At 49.4% G+C, this 21,767-nt stretch overlaps 1 protein-coding gene across 1 annotated transcript; it reads right to left on the bottom strand.

The window, feature by feature from the left end:
* Nucleotides 1–834: 834 nt before the first annotated feature.
* Nucleotides 835–21,721, bottom strand: LOC128277329 (uncharacterized). The gene is made up of 4 exons (XM_053015774.1): nucleotides 19,226–21,721; nucleotides 3,783–5,934; nucleotides 3,523–3,703; nucleotides 835–1,326 (listed from the first exon to the last, which is right to left on the bottom strand). Exons 1-4 carry the CDS (start codon nucleotides 21,719–21,721, stop codon nucleotides 1,110–1,112), a joined length of 5,046 nt encoding a protein of 1,681 aa, XP_052871734.1. The 3' UTR covers nucleotides 835–1,109.
* Between the last annotated feature and the right edge of the window lie 46 nt (nucleotides 21,722–21,767).

Below are 21,767 nucleotides of genomic sequence, written 5' to 3'. Positions count from 1 at the left end.
AAAGCTAAATAAATTTTCCTCTTGATAACATTATGCAAATTAATCTACTGTACAACTACTCAACGGTCACTTAATAGCAAGAAAATACTAAACACGAACTGTACACGAAGCAATGAAATCATCAACCATCCTCGTTGCCATAACATTGTTACAATCCAATAGAAGCGTAGTCAAATTAGGTTTTACTCTTCGGTTCCAACATTTTCTAGACAAACGTTCCCCAGTGTATATTCGAAATGTCCTCGGTCCTATATGCTTCGCTCGCACCCCCTTTTGGTGGGCATCATTACTAGTGGTTCGTTATTGCTCGCTGTCGAGCTTTCGGTCCGACGAAATTTCCTTCATTTTTTAGTGTGTAACTAAACAAGTGGAAATGTTCGCCGTAGGTTACCTCAGTCGTACTACAGATTCTAGCGTGCTCCAGAGTTTTCGTTCGTTCGTTATATCTCTATTATGGTAAGAATAGAATAGATGATGATTCGAATACCGGTCCACTATTTCTATGGGCTCGGTAGCGCGATAAAAACTAATCTCTGAATCGTTGTCCTTGTGGCTGGTGGCAGGTTTTTTTCTTTAATATAGTACTAAACATCGGTGGACAGCTAGCTTCTAAACTTAAGGACGCGCAGAACTGCTCGGAACATAAAGATGAGCCGTTGCTCAGTGTTGGTCAGATCTTGAAATCTTGCATAAAGTACAAACTTACAAACAAACGTATAACAAAACCCTAACGATATCTACAATTCACCTCGTCTGCTAGTTTCTAACACTGCAACGCAATAGCTACCGATCCTGATGTCGGTATTTCGGTTGCAGTAAATGGTGGAAAATCAAACTAGATCGATGCATTACTTGTCACCACACGGTGCGTTCCCTAAACACGTTGTTGTTGATTGTGTTCAATAATTAAAAATGGAATATTACAGTTCGCACATCCCAGCACTACCGGTTACACTGATGTGGGTTTGCATATCTAAAGCATTTGGGCGTATTTGACAAAACATGATAAATGGTACGGTTGCAGAAGTGCAGCTACAACTAATGCTGAACGATGGAATCGATTTCTAGGCCTGATCCCCTGTGCGGTTTTCATTTGCCGTCCCGGTATATTAGTTGATGTAATCATCCCCATCGAGATCTTCGCTCGATTCCGTGGATGTCAGCGTCCATCGGTTGTTGGCGTCAGGGTCCGTCGGGTCGCCTAGAGTCTGATTGTAAGCACCACGCAGGTTCGCGTTGCTACTGTTGCCGACAGTACCTTGATACAATCGTCCGCCGCCAACGTTGCCAACGCCACTGTGATACGATTGGGACCTCAGAACGGAGCTGTAAATGGTAAGAAGCGTTGGAAACATTATTCAAAATCAAATGCAACAACACGCGTTCGTGTTACCCGCTGCAACCAACAGTCTGCCATCGATTGTCGTTATAAAAGCGAAAAACCACACAATCTTTGTGATGTTTTATACAGTGTGAAAAAGTAACAGAAGCACTTTTATCAAATACTAGCTGATCCCGGCGCGCGTTGCCACGCCTCATTTCATCCTCATTTCTCGATTATCCGACGTTTTAACGGACTTCCTGGTGACGTATCCGATCAGCTTCCCTTTGCATTTCCCGTCACTTCTACTTTTCAGACGATCGGGCTTCCCGGTGACGTATTTGTTCAGTTTCTCTTTCCTCCTCCCGTTACTCTGTTCCGAATGAAAGGGCTTCCCGGTGATGTATCCGATTGGCTTTCCTTCCCGCTTAACGTTGGATACATGGCAAAACTCGCACCTGCTAAATTTGACTCAAATTGTTTGAACACTTTTCGAATTTTGGTGAAATTTTCCCAAATTTAGTATGGGAGCCCCCCTTTGTAAAGTGGCGAGGGGTTTCAAACATTCACCAGAATATTTCCCCTTCCCAAAAACTCCCACCTGCAGAATTAGGTTCGATTTGTTCAAAAACAACCCGAATAATGCTAAATTTTATGTTACGTTTGCAAGGGAGCCCACTCTCCCGGAAGGTTTGAAATGTATTTTTTCTATTATATGATCCTAATTGAAATCTAGAAGGCTGTAGCAGTCCGTTGCTATCTCTCTCTCTCTCTCTCTCTCTCTCTCTCTCTCTCTCTCTCTCTCTCCCCATCTCTCTCCCCATCTCTTTCTCTCTCTCTATCCATCTCTTTCTCTCTCTCTCTCTCTCTCTCTTTCTTTCTCTCTTTCTTTCTTTCTCTCTTTCTTTCCCCCCATCTCTCTCTCGCTCTCTCTCTTCCTCTCTTTCGCACCTTCTTCAATAATTAAACGCAAACTATGCAGTTCCCCCCAACATCACACTACTTCAAGAAGGGTGGTGATAGGTGGAAGAAGGAAGGAAAAGGCTTTTAAGTGAAACCAATCGATTTAGAGACCACCAAAACCTAAGAAACGATACCCATATTGCCCTAGGGCGTATTTTAAGGATTGGGGTTGTATGGGGACCCCCCCTTCCCCTCGTCCTGCAAGGACCAAATTTTGCCACATGGTTTCTCAGGTGACCAGCAACCACTGTGCAAGTTTTGATGAAATTCGATCCATAACTTGTGGAGTAATTGATGTTTTTAACAGTTAGTTGTATGGGAGGGCAAAGAAAGAGGGGGGTGAGGGGTTTCTAACCTTGACTATTGCACTCCCCGGCCCCAAAACCCCCTGTATACCAAATTTCGAGTCAATCGGTCCAGTAGTTTCGGAGTCTATAAGGGACATACAGACACAACTTGATTTTTATATATATAGATACACTCTGGCAACCTATCTATAACATTTCCTTATTAATGTTTCGTTCGATTGATCACCTAATAAATTTTCTCTTGAATTTCAATGCCAAGGCAATGCAATTTTCGATTATCTTTTTTGTTTGATTAAAAATACCAGAACCTCGCCAACGAGTTGGATATTACGGAGCAGAACATACGTCTCTGTCGTGTAAGGCACATCCGTTATCAACAAAGGCTAACAAAAGCGAAAAATAAATAGACGTAAACCGATAGATAACACCGACGAACCTTCGTTCATTTCCTTAATGCGAACGTCATGAACTGAATGATGTCTGATTGTGGACCAGATACGAAAGTTACATAACTAAACACACAGCAACGCCGGTGAGCATTACACGCTTCGTTCGATTGTTTTTTTACGTTAAGCAATAAAAATCGCCTCTCCAATAGACTCCACAAATTAAACGAATAGACAAAATAGACAAAAGATAGATAAAAAAAACTCAAATTATTCCAAGCATTATACAATAGCACACACAGAAATACACTTCACACATTGTAACGCGCTTTGCCGCTGAGTGCGAAGGGAAGGATGACACGGATAGAGCCAAGGTACGGTAAAGTCAAAAACGGAACCGGAAACAGTCAAAGAAGGTTCCGTAGGGAAAGATATCGAAGTAACGACAGTGGCAGAGAAAGATAGGCGATAGGTACACAGGAGTAGCACGAAACAGTCGGTGTTGTCGAAAGAGGTGGTGAAAGAAGCAGAAAGCGGGGCAAACCTTTCGTGCGATTTACTTTGCCGTTCCGAGTGCTGTTGCTGCTGCTGCTGTTGTTGTTGTGCCGCCAAACGTTTCGCTTCCTCCAGCTGTTTCTTTTTGCCCTCGAGCGCCGCCTTCATCGGATCGTAACTAGCCCGCCGGCGCCACATTTCCAGTTCCTGTTCCTTGGCGATCTTCACAGCTAAAAATCACCACCAACCACGGAGAAGTACAGTTTAGAGCGTGTTTAGAGAGATGGTTTGCCATGTAAATCAACTTACGATCCTTCTTGCCCGCCGAACCTGGGGTGCCGCTCGACTTGCTCGCCGCATTGCTGGCCGATTTGATGCTCCGGGCGCTCATTCGAGTCGGATCGGTACGGCTCATGGCCGACGCAACCGACGCACTGCTGGGGCTCTTGCGGACCCCTTCCTGCCGCAACAGGTAGCTCTTCGTTTCGTCCTTCTTCAGAAAGTTGGCCGCAGTCGAGGGCTTGTACTTCGAGATGTCGAGATACTTTGGCTGCACCTTGGCGCCGGATGCGGGAGTCGCTGACGAAACGGACGATGCGATCGATTGGGTAGACAGTTGTTGCTGCCCCTTGCCACCGAGCAGCGATTCCCGGCCGGCAGACGTTTTACGCACATTCAGATCCTGCTTCATGCGATTCAGGCTCGAGTCGCGCGGCATCGAAGCACGATCACGAACGAGCCCCGCCGACCGTGGTACGGCTCCTCTGCGGGGTAGTTCCGGTGTGTTGGGACAGGCGGCCGCTCCTCCACCGCTTTGCTTTGCCGTGGTCCCGGCACCGCTGGCAGCCGTCGTGCCCGAGGCAATCTTCTTGTTCTGTTCCATGCGCATCAGAAACGTTTTGTTGTAGCGTGTGTTCGTCAGCGGTCCCTTCTCGATTCGTCCTCCGGTTTCGTCGTCATCCTCGTCGTCGTCGTCAACCACTTCCCCGTCATCGTCAATCAGCAGCAGTTCGCCAGCCCTTTCGTCCTCATCATCCGTCAGCGAGTTCGACGAGTAACCGTGCTGCTGCTGTTGGTGTCGCCTATCGCCACCACCACCTCCGCTGTGACCCGATATCATCTGCAGACCATCATCGTCCCCATCGTTGATGTACAGCATCAGCTCGTCCGGATAGTTCGGATCCATCACCAGCTGGTGCCGGTGGTGCGGTGGCTGCACCGCGTGGTGGTGATACTGCTGTGGCTGTACGTTATCCATCGCGCCGATCATCTTCTTGAAACTCGTACTGCTGGCCGATTTCTGAATCTTCGACCCTCCCACCGACCGACGATCGGTGGCCAGCAGCCCACCGGCAGCAGTACCACCACCCTTGCCGGACATGGTTGGCGTCGACGGTTTGATAACGGTCTGTTTCACCGAAAATGAGCTCGAACGTTTGATGGGCGATGTGAGATGTTGCTGCTGCTGTGGCTGAGGTTGATGACCCCCAGCCGTAACCAGAGGCGTCCGATGAACACGATTGGAGGCAACATTTTTCGTTGCTCCGGACACGGTCGCGTTAGCATCCCTCATCAGTCCCGCTAACGCTTGTTTGGCACCTGTTGATTGTAAATTTTGTTTGTGAGATTGCACCGCCGTGTGGCCACCAGCGACCGGAGCTCGCCGAGGTCCGAGCGACATTGCCCTTGGCCTTGGCATATAACTGGTGGCCGTGTCGTTCAGATTCTCCCTTCTCCGCCGCAGCTCGTCGTAGACCTTCTGCTGCACCCGATTCTGCTCGTCCTCCTCGTCATCGTCAATGTCATCCTCGAACTCCTCCTCGTCGTAATCCCGACACTCGCCCGTCTGCTCATCCCCGTCGGCAGCACCAGGAGCACCGCCGGCAGTGTCTTCATCGCCATAGTAACCGACCACGTGCGATTGATCAAACTGCTGGAAGCATTTGAGCGGTTTCGGTGGCAACGAGGACATCACACCCTCGTACGAGTTATGGCGCATGTGGTGGCGCTTGGCAAAGTCCATCTTGGGGCTCCTTTCGGAGTTGGTGTTTAGGCTTCGGGTCATGTGACCGCCCCCAACGGCCCCATTCGCCAGGTACGGTGACCCGGGAGACGTGAGCGGATCCGCTCCATCGAACGAGTGATTCCGCTTGTGGCTTCCGACGTTTTGGTGCAGCTGATGGTGCTGCAGACTGCGCTGGTGCTGTGGCGAGTAGAGCGGCGAGCTGTTGCCATTGTAGTTGATGGCCTTCTCGTGGTACGGGGAGTCGAGCGGCGAGTGGAGCGAGTTCATCGGCGACATTTTCGGTGACATTTTGCGTGAGGCCGGGCTGAGCGGACTCGACGAGGGATGAGATGAGCTGTTGTTGCGCAGCGAGTTGCGCCGCTGGAGATTTTGCAGTGTCGAAATGGCTGCCGCCGTCTTCTGTAGATACATTTCCGTTTCATTGCCGGATAGATCCTGGAAAGAGCGTGTGAAACGAAACGGGTCGTTAAAAACGAAACAAACGATAGCCGACAAATGGCCGCGTGTTGCAGATATGTTTACAGCGTCAAGGACAAGTTTACTGCAGAGCAGCCCCGCCACGTGAAGCGGCGTTCAGTCATCCGAATATCAACCACATGCATTCAAGGCCGTACCCAACGCCGCATGCACAGGTTACCTCGGAGCTTCGACAACTACGAGGCGAGAGATTCGATCACACTATTTGGTCGGCACCGGTGGTGGTACCCGATAAATCCTAAAAATAACTAATTCTGAGTTTCCACACCGACCGAACCGTTGGCCTAGACACACTGACGGTGTCGCGCAGCTGACTGACGGTTCGCTGCTTTACGTTGCCCCGCGAGCGACCAGCAACATCAAGACCTAACATTCAGCGGCCACCGTGTTTTGAAATTGGAAGTCTTCTCGTTTTTGGCATTCACTTCACTCGTTCCCCTTAAGTACCATTCACTAACATCATCTTTTTGCTCTAGCGTTTGCTTGATCACGATCGTCGCGATGCTCCTACCCGCCAAACGAACGTTAAAAAATCATGCTCTTGGCACCTTTCACGGTGAAAGAGCGGAAAGTTTAATGCTTGTGGCCCGTTAATCTGACGGCAACGACGGAACCGCCAATCAAGGTAATCCAATTTTGTAACCAGCCCTTGAAGTACATCAATCGACCTTTTAGAAAAAGAACACTCCGTCGCAAACATGACACCCTCAGGGAATGGGAAGATCGCGAAACATCAACAACTGTCCACACATTGATTGGAACTGAAGGACTAGTTTTTAATTAGAATATTAGCTACCTCTGGCAGACAGATGTTCGTCAGCTTAGGGGAGGGTTTTGAATCATTCTCAAAGATAGTTCTCATCTAAATGGCGAATAATTGAAAAAAACAACACGGTTATGCTAGCCACACGCCCTGGTTTGCCCTTGGACATGGCAATATCCAGTTTGGAGAATGAAATTGAATATTATTGCCCATTTTACTGCCGTTTCATAAGGGCAAAGGCATCGTGCTTCCTACTATAAATCGCGTCTAATATGGCGATGGCCTTCCTTCCTCCGATCGGATGCCCATTACAGTCCACCGATGGACTTTACTACAAAAACATCCCCATACGGTGAATAATCGCAAAGAAAGAGCCACGCGCGCAGTCTTTCGCCATCATTCGCCACCGGAGATCCGTGTATGGTTCCGGAGCCACGGCATCGAATATGCATAAAAATCCCATTATCACAATCCTGCCAAAGTCAAGAAGTGACCAGCACCAGCACGAGGAACGCCACACACAGGATGACCCTCTTACGGAGCGGGCTACGAGAGACCTTCAGCTTCTGTCAACGTAATGAGGGTGTTGCGTACAGCAACTTTGAATTGAAAAAAACTAAGACGGTTCTTTAAACTTGTCACTTTATTTGCATTCCCAATTCGCATCCAGCAGCTTTGAGCGTTTGGCGTTCTAGCGAATGAGCGTTCTAGCAATTCGTGGTGGGGTTTAAAAAAACCCGTCTTTCTTCCGTAACGTTTTCACTCCAACTCCTCGTTTTTTCGGTCTCTCATTATCGGGGTCGTGCACCCCGGTCCAGGTCGCCAGCTGATCGGCCGGTGCGCCACACACACTATTCCCGGGCCGGGTGCCATTACTTGTCGGTGTTGCCGCCGTCGAATTCGCCGTGTCAGCCGCCCTTGTGTGCACTGGCGCTGAACACGGCTTGGCAGTCTGTCACGTCGGCTGTCGTTCGCGACAGAGGGAACAGCGGGCGCGCACCCTGTGGTGTTGGTGTTGGTTTTAACACCCCTTTAAGAAGGTTGACAACAAGTCCTTGGCATTTCTGAGCGACGTAGACGTCCTGAGGGGGGGGGGGGTTGCTTCCCCTTATAAATTGCTTCCCTTGAAAAAAAAACGCTGTATCTTTGGGTCTGAAAAGCCCTTGATGAATGATGTATTGAAGTGTCGCTAGTAATGAGCAAAGGGGCAGCCAATTAGTCGCTCATTCTTATCGTTGTTTCGATTTGGCAAGAGTTTTATTTTTGACGCTCTACTCAAAATCAATCAATTCTAAACCTTTCTTTGATATTTGATAAATTAATTGAAGTGTCCAAACTACGGAGCTAACTTCGTGACGTGTCTGCGGGTCTTAGTGTCTGAATGACGTTCCTTTCAAAATTGTGTTCATCTCGTTAATCCTATTCAAATGGCATGCAGCAACCTTCAATGGCATCCCGGAACAGCATCCACAACCCCACGCAACAGTGAAGCGCCGCAGTTCGGTGATGTTTCATGCCTATTGCTGGCGCCAAAGAAAATAAACTGCTGCTGCAAGGTGATGGTGTGAACATTGCCAGTTGATGGTGGCCTAGGCGCCAACAACACCGCCACACCGTGGCAATCGTTTGCGCCACTTCCGTTCCGTTCATTTCCGGCCACCAATAGCCGCATTACTAGTTTGGAGCATGGAAGTTTCGCTCTTGGGAGATGATGTGCCCATTTTTTCCATGATGTGGGAGATGATGTGCCCATGGGCCAGGCAGAGCAGCGAATTTTCGACCAATTTTATGCAAAACAAAGTAAATAACCTTACAAGAAGTTTGTTGCGAATTAAACGGCTTCCGAGCCCGGTCTGCCCTGCCGACGGGAGCAAGTCGGTTAATTGGAGGCATCCAACAATTCCTCGAGACGCTGCTCAGGAGCACTAATTTAAGTGTGTGACTTTCGGGTCGGCAGCGGTCGGAAACAAAAGATCGCCATGTTTTTAATTAACAACTGAATGGCATTTCCCAGGCATTTTATGCTGCGTTTTGTCACACGTGTACGCTAATTTCACTTTGCTCCTATTGGCGTCCATTAAGCCATGGTCTAACGATCTGTTTTACGCCTTTATAATTTGGAAGTGATTGCAGAAAGAGAGCGCTGTATTGGCGGTTGGTGGAAGAAATTGGTAAATTGTATCGAATTTGAGGGAGACTTGGAAAATGTCGACCAGGGAAATGTCAACTTGCAATTAATTGCAAAAAATTGATACATAAATTGCAGGTTTTGCTTCCGCTAGGCACTGCTACTGCTTCCTGCTCAATTAAACCACGCATTAGGAAACCACACCATCGCCAATCGCCATCGTTTTTCACTGTGTGTTTGCCTATAATTTCCGATAAATAACGTTGTGCCCTCAGTAGCTATCTGTCTATAATTTCCACAGACAAGAACCACAAACAGCCACTAAATGTCGGACCGATTTTCTCGTTTCCTTCCGCGAACTAACACACGTTTTTCCACCAGCATCGAATCGAAAAAACGCATCGATGAAGACAGGCAGTGGTTTTGCTCAAAATACAACAGACCGTCAGCGAACGCGAAGACGAGATTGGCACCGACACGGCACGAAAGAAAGAGTTCAGCAGATGATGCGGAAACTAATCGAATTCGCCATGTCGAGTAAACAAGAAGAGAAAAAGCAAACGGAGGAAAACACATCAGCACCGGACTCCACGGTGGTGCAGCACCGCCGCCGTGGACATAGGCCAACCGGCCACGACGAATGCATTTATATCAGTGTTTGCCCACCGCTGGTCATCGGGCATCGTTTTTTACAACCTTCAAGACACTGGACAGCTGGAGCGGTTGAAGCGGAAAATCATAGTGAACAAACACACAACCCCACGACTCGAAGCCGGGCGAACTCTGGCTGCCGATATGCTGCGACCGTTCCTAGCGATGAACGGAATAGTGACGGAAAAGGTCCCAACCGTGCGTTACAGATGAGAGAAAATGAAAATAAATTACACCCCAAGCGCGGCACAGCGCGACACATCCGCGCGATGCAACTAATCAAAGCCCCGCGACGGGAGCTCGGAAGTTTTTTTTTTTCGACTAATAGGCGACGGAGTTGCAACCCAAAAAAACGAATTCTGCGGACATTTTATGAGGCGAAATTTTGATAACATTACCTGTTTTTTGCGCGTGCGTGACCCAAGTCACTTGTTTAACATTATTTCAGCTCGCGTCGAGCCAAAATAAGGCACAAATTAAAATGTTAAAGACGCACCAAGCGAGTCATTTTGTTTGTTGTCTGCCGGTGCGATAAGAACCTTAATCAGAACAAGAATTATCACCCAATTCATATTGAGGCTAGTTTCTAAAAACACAAAGCGAAATGCCAGAATACCCAAAGTGGGCTCGGTGCACGAAATCTGATGCCTAATGGCCGTCCCCAAAACGAAGCAAGTTGTGCATTTACTGGGGCTCCGTGTGAGAGGTATTGCTCAGTCAGTGAGTCATAATAAGGCATCGGCAACAGTCGGGGGCTTTTGAAAATGGCCTTTAAAGGGAACGGTTTTCGACGCATAAGTGGCGGGCGCTTGTTGTGGGCGCGCAAAAACCCGTTCGCCGATGGCCGTCTACTATGAGCCGTCGCTACATTCATCTCTCGTAGCCCGGGGCAGTGCGTAAGCGGCCAGCCGGCTTCACGTTCTATCTGTGTGTCTGTGAGGTTTCTAATGCGTATCAGTTTCTTTGCTTTTCCAACAGTTTTTAATCTCTAGACAACGGGGCGCGTTAAGCTGACGTGGTGCTACACGTCATTATTGTCTATCTTGCGCCTTTATCTTATTAGAGCATAAATTAAGCATTAATTATAAGCTACGCCTGTTAGTGTTTCTTAACTCCAAGATTCGTCAAGTGGTGCTTATAGCGAGCCTCTACTAGGTTTCAGAATTGGCATAACATCTTTAGTCCCCACTTAAATGTCTAATTTTTACCCAAGTTCCGATTTTTCAGTCTGACCCAGAAAGTGCTCCACAAAGAACTTAAAGAGAAGACGAGTTTTTTTGCAATATTTTGGTTTGTTGCTCCCGTCGTCGCTGACACAACGTCGCTGAAATGCCCACCGTCGAGTTGTACGCATCATCCGTCGGCGAGCAGCAGCATTAAACGGTTGTTCACACCAAAAACCGTTCCACAACTCGCGTCGTTACTCCGTATGTTTACTCATTGGCGAGATTGTGTGTGTGATTTGTTTTACTTTCTGCGAACCACTTCGGGGGCTGCCTGGCACGACGTAATTATTCTTTACTACCTCCTTTCCTGCCGGAGAGCGAGGAGGATACATATTTGATTCATTCCGCCGTTGCTCGACATACTTCCAGATGCAAAGCATGGGACGACAAATCCGGCCCCTTCAGTTTTTACGATCGTCAAGCAAGCACAAGGATCAGCCCGGTCGTTCTCGAAAGCGTCAAAGAAGAGACGGTGACGGTGGAGTCTTGACACTCCAGTGTCTTTGTTCGAACACTGAACGACGCCACGCACCATAAGACGCGCACCATAGAAATACTGTCCAGGCATGAAGGCATTCGAAAACTTTGTTTATAGTAATAATAAGAGAGTTTATCATGAAATTTAAATAAAATCAAAACTCTTCTCGGTAAGTGAAGAAAGAATCGTTCAAAATTTCGTCAAAACCAACAAGAAACAATCTGGCGGCGGACCGAAGTGAGGAGAAAACTAAGACAAGTGCCGCATGTGAAAGTACGCCGTCGTACCAGGCGCTCGCGGAGTAGTGTATTAAAAAGCGGCATATTAAATAACTTTCCGAACCGAATGCGAACTCTTTTCCCAACCTCGGCGCCGTGTTCGATTACATCAATCATAAAATTCCAAATTTCACTTTCACTGATTTGCTCTCTCCCCGCCGCCGGGGCTACCGGAAGGTGCGCCACGAACGTGGCCACCGCACACGGCGAGAGTGTGTCTCCTTTTGGCAACTTGGCCGCACTCTCCTCCGACTCATACTTAATGCCCAATTCAAGCGCAACTGTTACACTTTATCATCGGGTGCGCGGTGCAACGAAAATTAAAACATCTGATCGTTAACCAGCGACCCGTGCGCCAAAGTTAGACGAACGCGCGCGGCGGTGCTGCTTTTCTTGCGCTTTTCTATGCTGTTCCGGCACGACGCTTAATACGAGATGATCGCGAAACCGTGACGACCACCACACAGACTCTTTCTTTCCGGTCGCCGCCACCGTCGCACACACACACAGTTTCGTCTTCATGTCCGGACATCAAAACATTCCGACGTCAAGTTTCACACTTTCGGTACATTACTTTGGGCATTTTATTTACTACCCACACGGGGCGCCACGATCAGTGCTCGTGTGGCCTGACGTTGCATCGACGCGTACGAGCATTACGGGAGCTGAAAGTGGGATTTGGATGAAAGAAAGTATCTACGGAGCGATATTATTGGACGCACATTCACATTCCTGGCAAACAAAGATGTTGTTGAGATGAGAAAATGTTCAGTTTTGGTTCTGGGACAAGAAACGCTCTATATGTTTTAGTTGATGCGTTTGGTGGGATCAGCTGAGAGTTACCCACTACGAATTGGACATTGGACAAGTACCAGACCGCCAACGAGCACCTGACAAGCGAACGTGGAAAACAATCAATCCTTACAGGTCGTTCGTCTTGTTACTTGTGGCACACCTGTGCGCAGTTCTTATCGCGGCAACGAATTATCAGCCGTAATCCGTTGGCGTAAACGTTGCTGGCAGCAAGTGCATCTGCATTCACTCTCACTTCCGACTACTGCTTCCCCTGCACTGCACGGTCGGTGACCGTCGCCCTCCGCGCCATTGACGGGCCGTAAAACCATGACCAAGACAAGCATTATCTCGGCCTTTTTTCATTGTTTCTTTTTCCCACAAGTCTTCGTTCGGCGCCTGTTGCTGGCTGTCACACTGTCTGTCACACCTGTGGCTACACCGAACGTGCCACGAACGCACGGCGGCCGACGAACCGTGCCAATGAGCGCAGCAACCCGCGAGCACCGGATCAAGATGATCGTGATCTTGATTTTCTCGACCGTAGAAGCGCGCTCGGTGCGTCTCGCGCCGTGCTGCTTTTATGGGCCGTTTATTTTCCATCCAAGACCAGCCAACCGCTCTGGCGGATTGGGATTGAGCAACGTGGTTGTAAAACGCGGTCAACCATCGCCAGAGAGACGAATACGAACGGATGATCGTTTGGTTTTTTTTTTTTTTTTGGGGAGTAAACTACGGAAAACTAACATTTCCAAACGCACAGACCTAAGCCCTAAGAGTGTCTGGTTGAAAGACCGCCCAAGATGTTCTTCTTACGCTGGATTGCGTTTTTCTTAGGCCGGTACATTAGCGAAAGCCCATAATTATTTCCTCCTTCACAAACTGGGCCAACTGGCGGCCGAATATGTTGTTGGAGTGGTGGCGCAGTTTATTATGCTCCTGCCGCCGAATAGAAGGGAGCATCGACCCACATGGTTGTAGCGAACAGCCAGAGTCAAGAGGAAAGTAAAAATCATCTGGCCTCAAAATTGCAATCCGTAACCGGAGCCGCCAGGTGGACAGAGACGGTTGCCAAAAAAAAAGGAGCTAGTTTAATTAAAACTTTACAACCATAACTGCAACCAGTTTCTTCTCTTTTTGAGGTGAATTGGGTGTGTTTTCTTTGCTGGCGAATTTTTACTCTTATTCGCAACTCTTTCTGTGCTGCGCTTTGGATTTATAATGCTTTCTCCATTGCTGCGTTCAACATAATGTAGCGTTATTCCACAATTCGATGCTGTAATTTTTGTGTATTTTCTTACCTCTTTTATTAATCACGGACGATTACTTAATAAAAACAGTTCCCCAACCACCGGGTATCTTGTTCGTATGGTGTATGCACGCCCCTCGCAGCCCAATTCCCACGTCCTCTAAATTCGATCACCGGCCTCCCACCGGACGATGTGTGGGTATCGTTGTGGTTCGTCCAAACCACCACCGTCGACACAACAGAGCGCGGCGTTTGGCCCGTTTTGCCCGGATGGCTGGCGTGTAAATCGTTGTAAAACCCAAGCCCATTCGCCAGTCCTCGTTCTTTCTAATGCCTATCGGGCCCACATCCCGCCACCCCCTTCGGGGCCCATGATCGGGAGCATCTTTTCTGCCCGTTCGCTGCAAGATGCACCGTTACAGTGATCGTTACGTGCACAATTTGGTTTCGGAAGCGTACCTTTCTTCATCCGAAAAAGGGCGCAGTACCGTTGGGGCCGATGCAATGGGCGGTGAGTGAGGCAGCCAATGAAACTTGTTTCACTCAGGCGGCACACGGGCACCGTAACGAGGAAAACCGGGAACCAGGTTTCGTTTTCCCTTTTTCGGAAAAGAAAGCCACAAAGAATGAGCACACCACCGATCGGGCGACGATCGAGTGCACAGTGTATCGAGAGCGGGTGGAATATGTGTTAACAATTTAGAGAATGTAGCAAACAGAACATCCACCAGTTAGTGGTTCATTACGGTGGCCGTTTATGACGTCATTAGGTGCGCGTGCGGTGCGCAACGGGGAACCACATAAAATTAGCATAAAATAATTAAAACTACCAATGTTAAACCGTTGCAGCGGGCCATTCACAGCCAGCAGTGTGCCGAGCGCGGCGGGCAGCGCCATGTTTTCGAACATTAATTATTAAAACAGCGCCACAAAAAAGGGCTCCCAAGACAACAACCGAACACCTCTTTGGAACGCAGGGGCGCCGCCGCCGCGCGCTTTTAACGGTAAACCACCGATGAATAAAAACAGAACCGACCACGAATTATTTTCCTCGACATCAATCTTCCACGGCCTGCGGCCGTCACACACATACTTGCCCCAAAATGATTCATTATGCCCACGAGTGTCCAGCAAAGAAAAACAAAGCCGGCGCCCAAAATAAGTGCAACGACCGCGACGCCACTCATCTTAAGTTATCTTTCTGATTTGAGATGGACAGAAAGTATGCTCCAAAAATTAGTCGCCACATGAATAAAACATTTACGCCGAGAAGATAAGATAGGGCTAATTATGAACTCTGGGCCGTATTTGCCATTACGGTCCCAGTCCCTGCCTGAGAATTCCAGCTTTGACACTTGGGATTGCTTCAAATTAGATCGGCATCCACGAATGATAATGCCATAAAGAGAACCGGTGATGCCAAGGTCAGACCAAGGAGCCGGAGAAATCAGTTATGGCGCTGTCTAAGTTTCACGATCAGATTTTACGATGTTTCGGTACGTCAATCATGCCACACCCAACACGGAGACAGTGTGGCCGTATCTAATGGCTCTTCCTGCCCCGTTCAAATGGATCACGACTTAAGGACCTTAGGATGCCCTACCTTCGCGCTAAAAAGAAAGAGCAACAGGTCAGGCGCTCCAACATGCCAAAGGCCAAAGGCTGTGGTTGGCATCCAAGAGGATAACACTTCGGTCGCTCCAGTCGTGCAGCGTGCCGGTGCCGGCAGAAGCGTAACCCGGCACCGGTTCGTTTCCGGGCGGAAGAAATACATCAGAGTACCGGTACCGGCCGCCGGAGGTGCAATAATACAACAAAAACTCTATCTCCCGCCTGGTACGGACGGGCTATTTTTGGTTCAGCAGCAACCAATAAAAATTCCTTCCGAGCGTGAAGAATGTACGTTCGTTCCCATAAAAACGAACCCGGACTGGAAGTTAATTAATGGCCATTATGACATGCGACCGTAAACCTACCGATGGGATATATAAATTCACACGGAAAGGAATTGGAGCAAACCATTGCGGCGAATGTTTTATGAATTTATTAAACTATTTGGCCTATTTCAAGCCAGCAAAAAAATGGCCATAAAAATGTCAACCAATGAATTGGAACTCAATTTTTGGACCAAAAATTAGTTTGACCAATTAGAATTAATTAAATTACAATAAACGATCGCTTAAGAACCTGTTCGTACGCGGTCGAATGGAAGATTGGATCGAGCACGGAGCGGGCCGATTAGTGTGCCCCTCCGGTCCGGTTCTAATCGGTGCATGCATCTATTCAATCCACGTCCTGCCTGCCCCGTCACGAAGTGGTTTCTCGATCAGCCTTGAGATTCCCCCGCTTGGCTCATAACCTTGCTTTCTAGTTTTCAAACAGCACCACAACAACGGTGAATCCCTCCCCCGAAGGGGCAGGGCCTTCAGATCTAACCTGAGCCCAAAACCTGAAACACTCGTCGGCCCTGTTGGCCAAGGGGGCTTGGGCCTTGGGGCTATGCAGGGCCTTCATCGTTTGCAGTTCACAAACATTTATAAACTGTAGCAGAGCATCTGTATCAAACAAAAAGGAAAAAGAGCGCCCCCCCCCCACCCCACCAAAGGGGTCGCAAATTGCTGCAAACGATCATGTCAATTCGGTCCGAAAACAGATTGGTTCCACGTTTAGACGCGCAATTACACCGGCAACCGCGACCGTCAAAGTGTTACTTTCTCTCTCCTCGGCGCAATTTGCTTAGTTTTTCCGACGGGTTCTCTTTATTTTTTAGTTTCCAAACACCACTCTGGGATGCGCGTGGTAACCCCTTTTGCCTGAGGGCACAAAAATCAAGCAAAACTGGGAAACTGAAGTCTCAATCAATACAACCGAAAGTACAGGGAGAAAGAAACATAAACTCAACACAGATCAACAATGATCAGTTAGCCATAGGAAAGAAAGAGTGATCGATGAAGCGCAATTGAGCACGTTGACGAAAATACACCGACGAATAGCAATAGGAACCGTCCACTTGAACGGTCGATCAACTAAAAAGAGCGCAAGCATACACAATCCCCTGGCGCCGGATTCGGAAATGGGATCAGAATTTCAATTCTTTCACATGCAGAGCAGGGCTGTTTACACTACTCCAAACACAGGGTGCAGCTTCTGTTTGAATAATCGAACTTCAATGGGAGGGACGGTTGGTGGGTTGGTTGATGAGGCCATTTTGCTACTACAAATCGCGGCCCGGCTGTCTACTGTTTACGTATGATGCATCATAGAGCAGCTCTTGCTATCTCAATCTAAACACCGCGATCGTGGAGATCGAAGAGAAACCGAACCCTCTCACGTGGAGCACACATTCGAAGCGCAAACCGCGGGTAATTGGTTTTAGGGCTCCAGAGTGTTTGCATTCCGATTTTGCATTCTTCTTTCCATGACACGGTGGAGGGCCTTTCTGTGGCGCTTTGTTATTCCATCACTATAGTACCCCGACTGTGTAGCAATTTAATTTTTGGCTTTCATCGCAAAATTTGGTTAAAATATGCGCTCGATAAAAGTGCGCACGAGGCGAGAAATTGCTGCGATCGGTAGTGGATCAAAATCTCCTGCATATTGAGCATGGTTATGGTTTCGTTTCGTAAGTGACCAGCGGCAAGCAATAATTATCGCTATCTTAAGAGATCTACCTTATGGACTCGATCGAAAGCAGGCAGGAGACTACTGCGGCACGTACATTATTATTTTTCGCAGACCATACCAACCAGACTGCCCGAACCCGAGCAGCACCACGGTGCTCTTCCCGTAATGAGAGATGAAAACAAATAAATCTAATGAATCATCACGAAAACCTGGCCGAAGTCGAGAGTGGTGGGTTGCACCGGCGGTCACAGTTGAGCGTTAGCAGAAAATTGCGGCATGCGCCTAGCCCAAAAAATGGGCGTTAGAAAAGTGCCGGTGGAAAGTGTGATCGCGCGCGCCGAGGAGAAAGTTTCCCGATCCGGAAAGGCTCGAATCGAATCTGATTTCATGCAGTTTACCAAGGCAAGTGTTGTTGATGATTTTGCTCTCGCCGGTTGTCCGCAAAACCCATTCACTCCATATGCCGTGTGCCTTTGGCCGAACCCGAGGAGGAGGGCCAGGCACCAAAATATCGTTGGGTAAAAATAGAGTCTCGATCGAAGTCTGGTTTTGTTTGCTTTTCTCTTCGGCAGCGATTCACTCATCCACCAGGGAGAATCAAGTGGTGGAAAACTAGCACTTCAGCGGATTGTTTTCCCGAAAGGCCAACAATTCCGATCACCTAAACCGAGTTTTAACGGAACCCCAGACACAAGCAGCGCGTCAGTTGTTTGGCGAGTTGCCAATACTCAAAATATGGAGATTGATCGGGCCCCCCGTGCGATCATCGTGCCACAAACGAGAGCCACTTTATGTGAAACAAAAGAGCGAGAATCGTGTGTGTGCGCTCGTTGAATTTGTTTTTAATAGCTACACTTACATTTCCCTTTTTTCTAAGTGAAATGGAAATTCAATCAAGTGAAATTGAAAGCGAAACGTTATGCGTGATGCTGTAAATCATTTTAATGCCCGAATCGGGTCTTGTTAACTCCTGCTCACTTGTTTCCGGTGTAACGGGTGGCTACTTACACTCCACTCACCGTCATTTCGAGTCGAAACGAATCGAAGCAAAAATGCAATCTTTTTTGCAACACCTTTCCCTTGTCACGCGAGAATTGAAAAACAGAATTACATACTAAAGGATGATCTCATCCTCAAACGATCGTTGTGACAACATTCTGGATTGACGGCAAAAAACAGTTACAATCGCATAAACGTTCCAAGCGCATCTTGGTTCTCCAGCATCTCAACGGGCGCCCATCGATGGCCCAGGCATCCCAAGACCGCGAACTATTTTTGAAAAAATAGTTTAAAAAAAATAGTTTTTTTTTTAAATTCTAAAACACGTAGTTTTAGTCTTCGTTACTAAGACGTCAAACGACGTCTAAGACGACACGTCAAACAACACGACGTTCGGGGTTGCACCTGCGCTTCTTCTACGACCAGTTTTTTGTGCGTTAACCGACACCAGCACCGGTATTACATTACGTTTCTGCGAAAACGTCCGAAGTGAGGTCACGTTGGTGTGAATCATCGCTAGGTGTGAATCATCACACAAAAGCGCCACTCGAAAACGTCGCTCATCATCAACGACCAAACATAAACTGATCTTTACTTATTGTTGTTACTTTTACTTATTTGAGTTTGAGTCCCAGCTGGATAAAATCGGTCATTAGCCATGTCTACGAAATTTGAGCTTTGGTTTAGTGAATCACTCCGTTTTAGTTCTCCTACGACACTATTTGGACTTTCTACAACTTTTTTAACCGGTCCGGTTAAAATCTCTGCCCTTCATGGTTAACCTATTTCCGGCCCTGAAACCGCAGCCATTTATGACTTCATTTGCGCCACCAAACAAACGGATGAGTGACACTATGTGGCCCACGCCCCTGGAGAGGGAATCGGGAGAGGAGCCCCACTGTCGGATACCCGATTATGGAAATCAAAAAAGAGGCCGCAACGACGGTCCCAATTTCTAAACGAACCCCGCTCCAAAACGTGTTCCCGTGTTCGTGGGACATACTTGCAACGTGATATGAGGTGTTGGACAGGGAGGGAGCCCCGAGGGGCCCATTACTTACCGAATTGCTGCCCTGTAGACTCCGGTTGCGGCTCACGCTACGTGCCCGTCCGATCGAACCGATCGGTGACGGAATTTTGCTCGGACTCATCGGAGGTTTGGTGGCCATCGGCGCTACCGGCGACGGATTGCTGCTCCCGCCGTACCTCCGCATCGAGCCCCGAGATCCGGCGCGGGTAAATTCGTTCAACCGCTCCTGTGTGGCCGGCAAAGGGCCGCCTCCATACGCCTCATCTGGCGACGCGGTTACGGCACCGGCGACTCCCCTTTGCGCATCATAACCACCTTCCGGGAGCCGGTTGAACTTTCGCGATCGTTGCTGCTGCTGCCGGTGATCGAGATTATCGCCAAACTCTTCGTACTTTTTCGCCTCGTAGTAATCACTTTTCGCCAGGTCGATATCAAAATCGTACCCGAACTGGTTGCGGTCACGGGCCCTCGTCTCCCCGCCGTAGCTACGCACCATAGCCGCACCGGCTCCTCTTCCATAGGCGGGAGGTGGTGGCGGCGGCTCGTGTGGATGCACCTTTGGGCTGGTGGATTTCGAAAACTCGCGGGCATTCTTCGCCCACTCCTCAATCCAGTCATTCTTGGTAGGCACCGACGTCAGGGCGGCCACATCGGCGGACGGTGTTTTCCGCCGGGGAACCGGTGCCGCAGAGGCCGCACCAACCGCACCGTGCTGTTGGGCCTTCTCAGAGTCCGTGTAACAGTTGAGGATTTTGTGCTCCGTCGGGGCAACATCGGCGCCGGCACCAGCACCACCAGTAGCTTCCGTTTCCGTGCTGTGGATGTTTAGCTTGGCCACACCCTGCACGTACTCGGAGCTATCGATGTGCGACTTTGTGAGACTGTTCCGCCGACGAGTAACGGTGGCGGCCGCCACCTTGGGATGATCGTCGAGCGTTGGCTTCATGCTAAGGATGCCACTCGTCGTGACGGACGTAAAGGTTCCCTGGTCGGGTGATTCCAATAACGCGACCACCTCCTTCTGCTGCTGCTGCTGCCGTTTGGCGCCACCGCTGCCACTCCGATTCTGCGTAATGTTTTTCATTCTCGATTTCAGCTTCTCCATGTAGGACTGCTTGCTTTTCGTGCGCTCCGGTTGTGGTGCACAACCTTTATCGGGAACCGGAGACGATTCGTGAAAGTACGAGACCTCCAGAATGTTGTGTTTCCGCTTCTCCGACAGATGACTTGCGGAACCGCCACCCAATCGTTCCAGATCAATCACCTCTAGCTCGTCGCGGAAAGCTGTCGGCCGCACGGGCACAGGGCGCTCCATCACCACCTCCGGCACCAATCCTCCACTACCGATCCGATCGATGTTCATCCGTTCCTTCTGCTCCTCGGTGTAGTTGTCGCCATCCAGCGTATAGGTGCCCGTTTCGCTCACCTCGTCCTCATCGCGGTCCCCCTTATTAGGACGAAAGTTTTCCAGTGGGGCCTCGAGGCACGGTATATCCACACCAGCGGCGTTAAATTCCGAGCTGAAATAGGACGAGTCTTTGCCGGTGCTGGACGTAACTTGTTGCTGCTCGAGCGCCATGGCCAGTGTGGCCGATTTCGGTGCAAAACGACCTTTGCCGCCACCTGCGGCCGCTTTATTCACACCTTTCCCGGGTGTTGTTCCTTCCGGTTGCTGCTGCTGTGGTTGTTGGGCGCGATTCACACTGCCGACGACCGCCGCGGGAGCGGTTTCGGTCAAACTCGTCCGAGGACTCCAGCTGTGCCGCTTCCCGAGCTGATCTCCGCCCCTACCGACATTCCGTTGATTCTTCTCCCTCAGCTTGACCGCCACTGGCCGGCCGGAAACATCAACCAACACCATCGCATCGCCGGCGGTCGCCGCCATGGCCGGTTCACCAGTTTTGTTACGTCGCGGAAGGTTCACACTTTGCGGTGCCCGTTGCGTCGTCTGCTGCCTAGCCGTCGCCGAGGCCAGGACCGACCCGGTGGGAGTCCCGGATGATGACTCCAGCTTTGAGAGGGATTCGCCGCGCCGGTGCCGTGCCTGAAACCGTTCCAACATTTTCTCGTGCCGCTGCGAATCGACCACCCTTCGACCGTCGCCGAAATCGATCGTGAAAGCGAACGCATTACGCACGGAATCGGCCACAGATTGGGGCGTGGAGCACGGTTCCTCGCTAACGCTCCGACCCCCGGGACCAGCACCGCTTTTCAGCATCTCCTGCAACGATACGCCTTTCGGTGCCTCGGAGGCTGCCCGGTGTGATAGGCACCGATAATCTGCCGTTTCCGGTGAATCACCGTCGCTTTTCTTCGAGTTTTCCGGCGTACAATCCGTTTTCTCGAGCTGCTGTTCCGGGTCGTTCGGCGTGCTGGGTGAGACCGGCTTGAGCGGTGGTCCTGCTGGGGGCGATGACATTCCACTGGCCATGGCTCGCGGATGACCCGGTGTGCCCGGCGTCTGGTGACCCGATGCTATGCTATCCGCACCATTCATATTGCACTGCATTTCCCCGAACGGATCCATGGCAAGTTGTTGCACGGAAACTAACGATTCTACTCGCTCAACTTCG

Source organism: Anopheles cruzii, chromosome 2 (genome assembly GCF_943734635.1).
Source record: "Anopheles cruzii chromosome 2, idAnoCruzAS_RS32_06, whole genome shotgun sequence".
NCBI classification, from domain to species: domain Eukaryota; kingdom Metazoa; phylum Arthropoda; class Insecta; order Diptera; family Culicidae; genus Anopheles; species Anopheles cruzii.
Note: the sequence above shows the minus strand (reverse complement) of the source record. Positions and strands in the feature narration are given on the sequence as shown.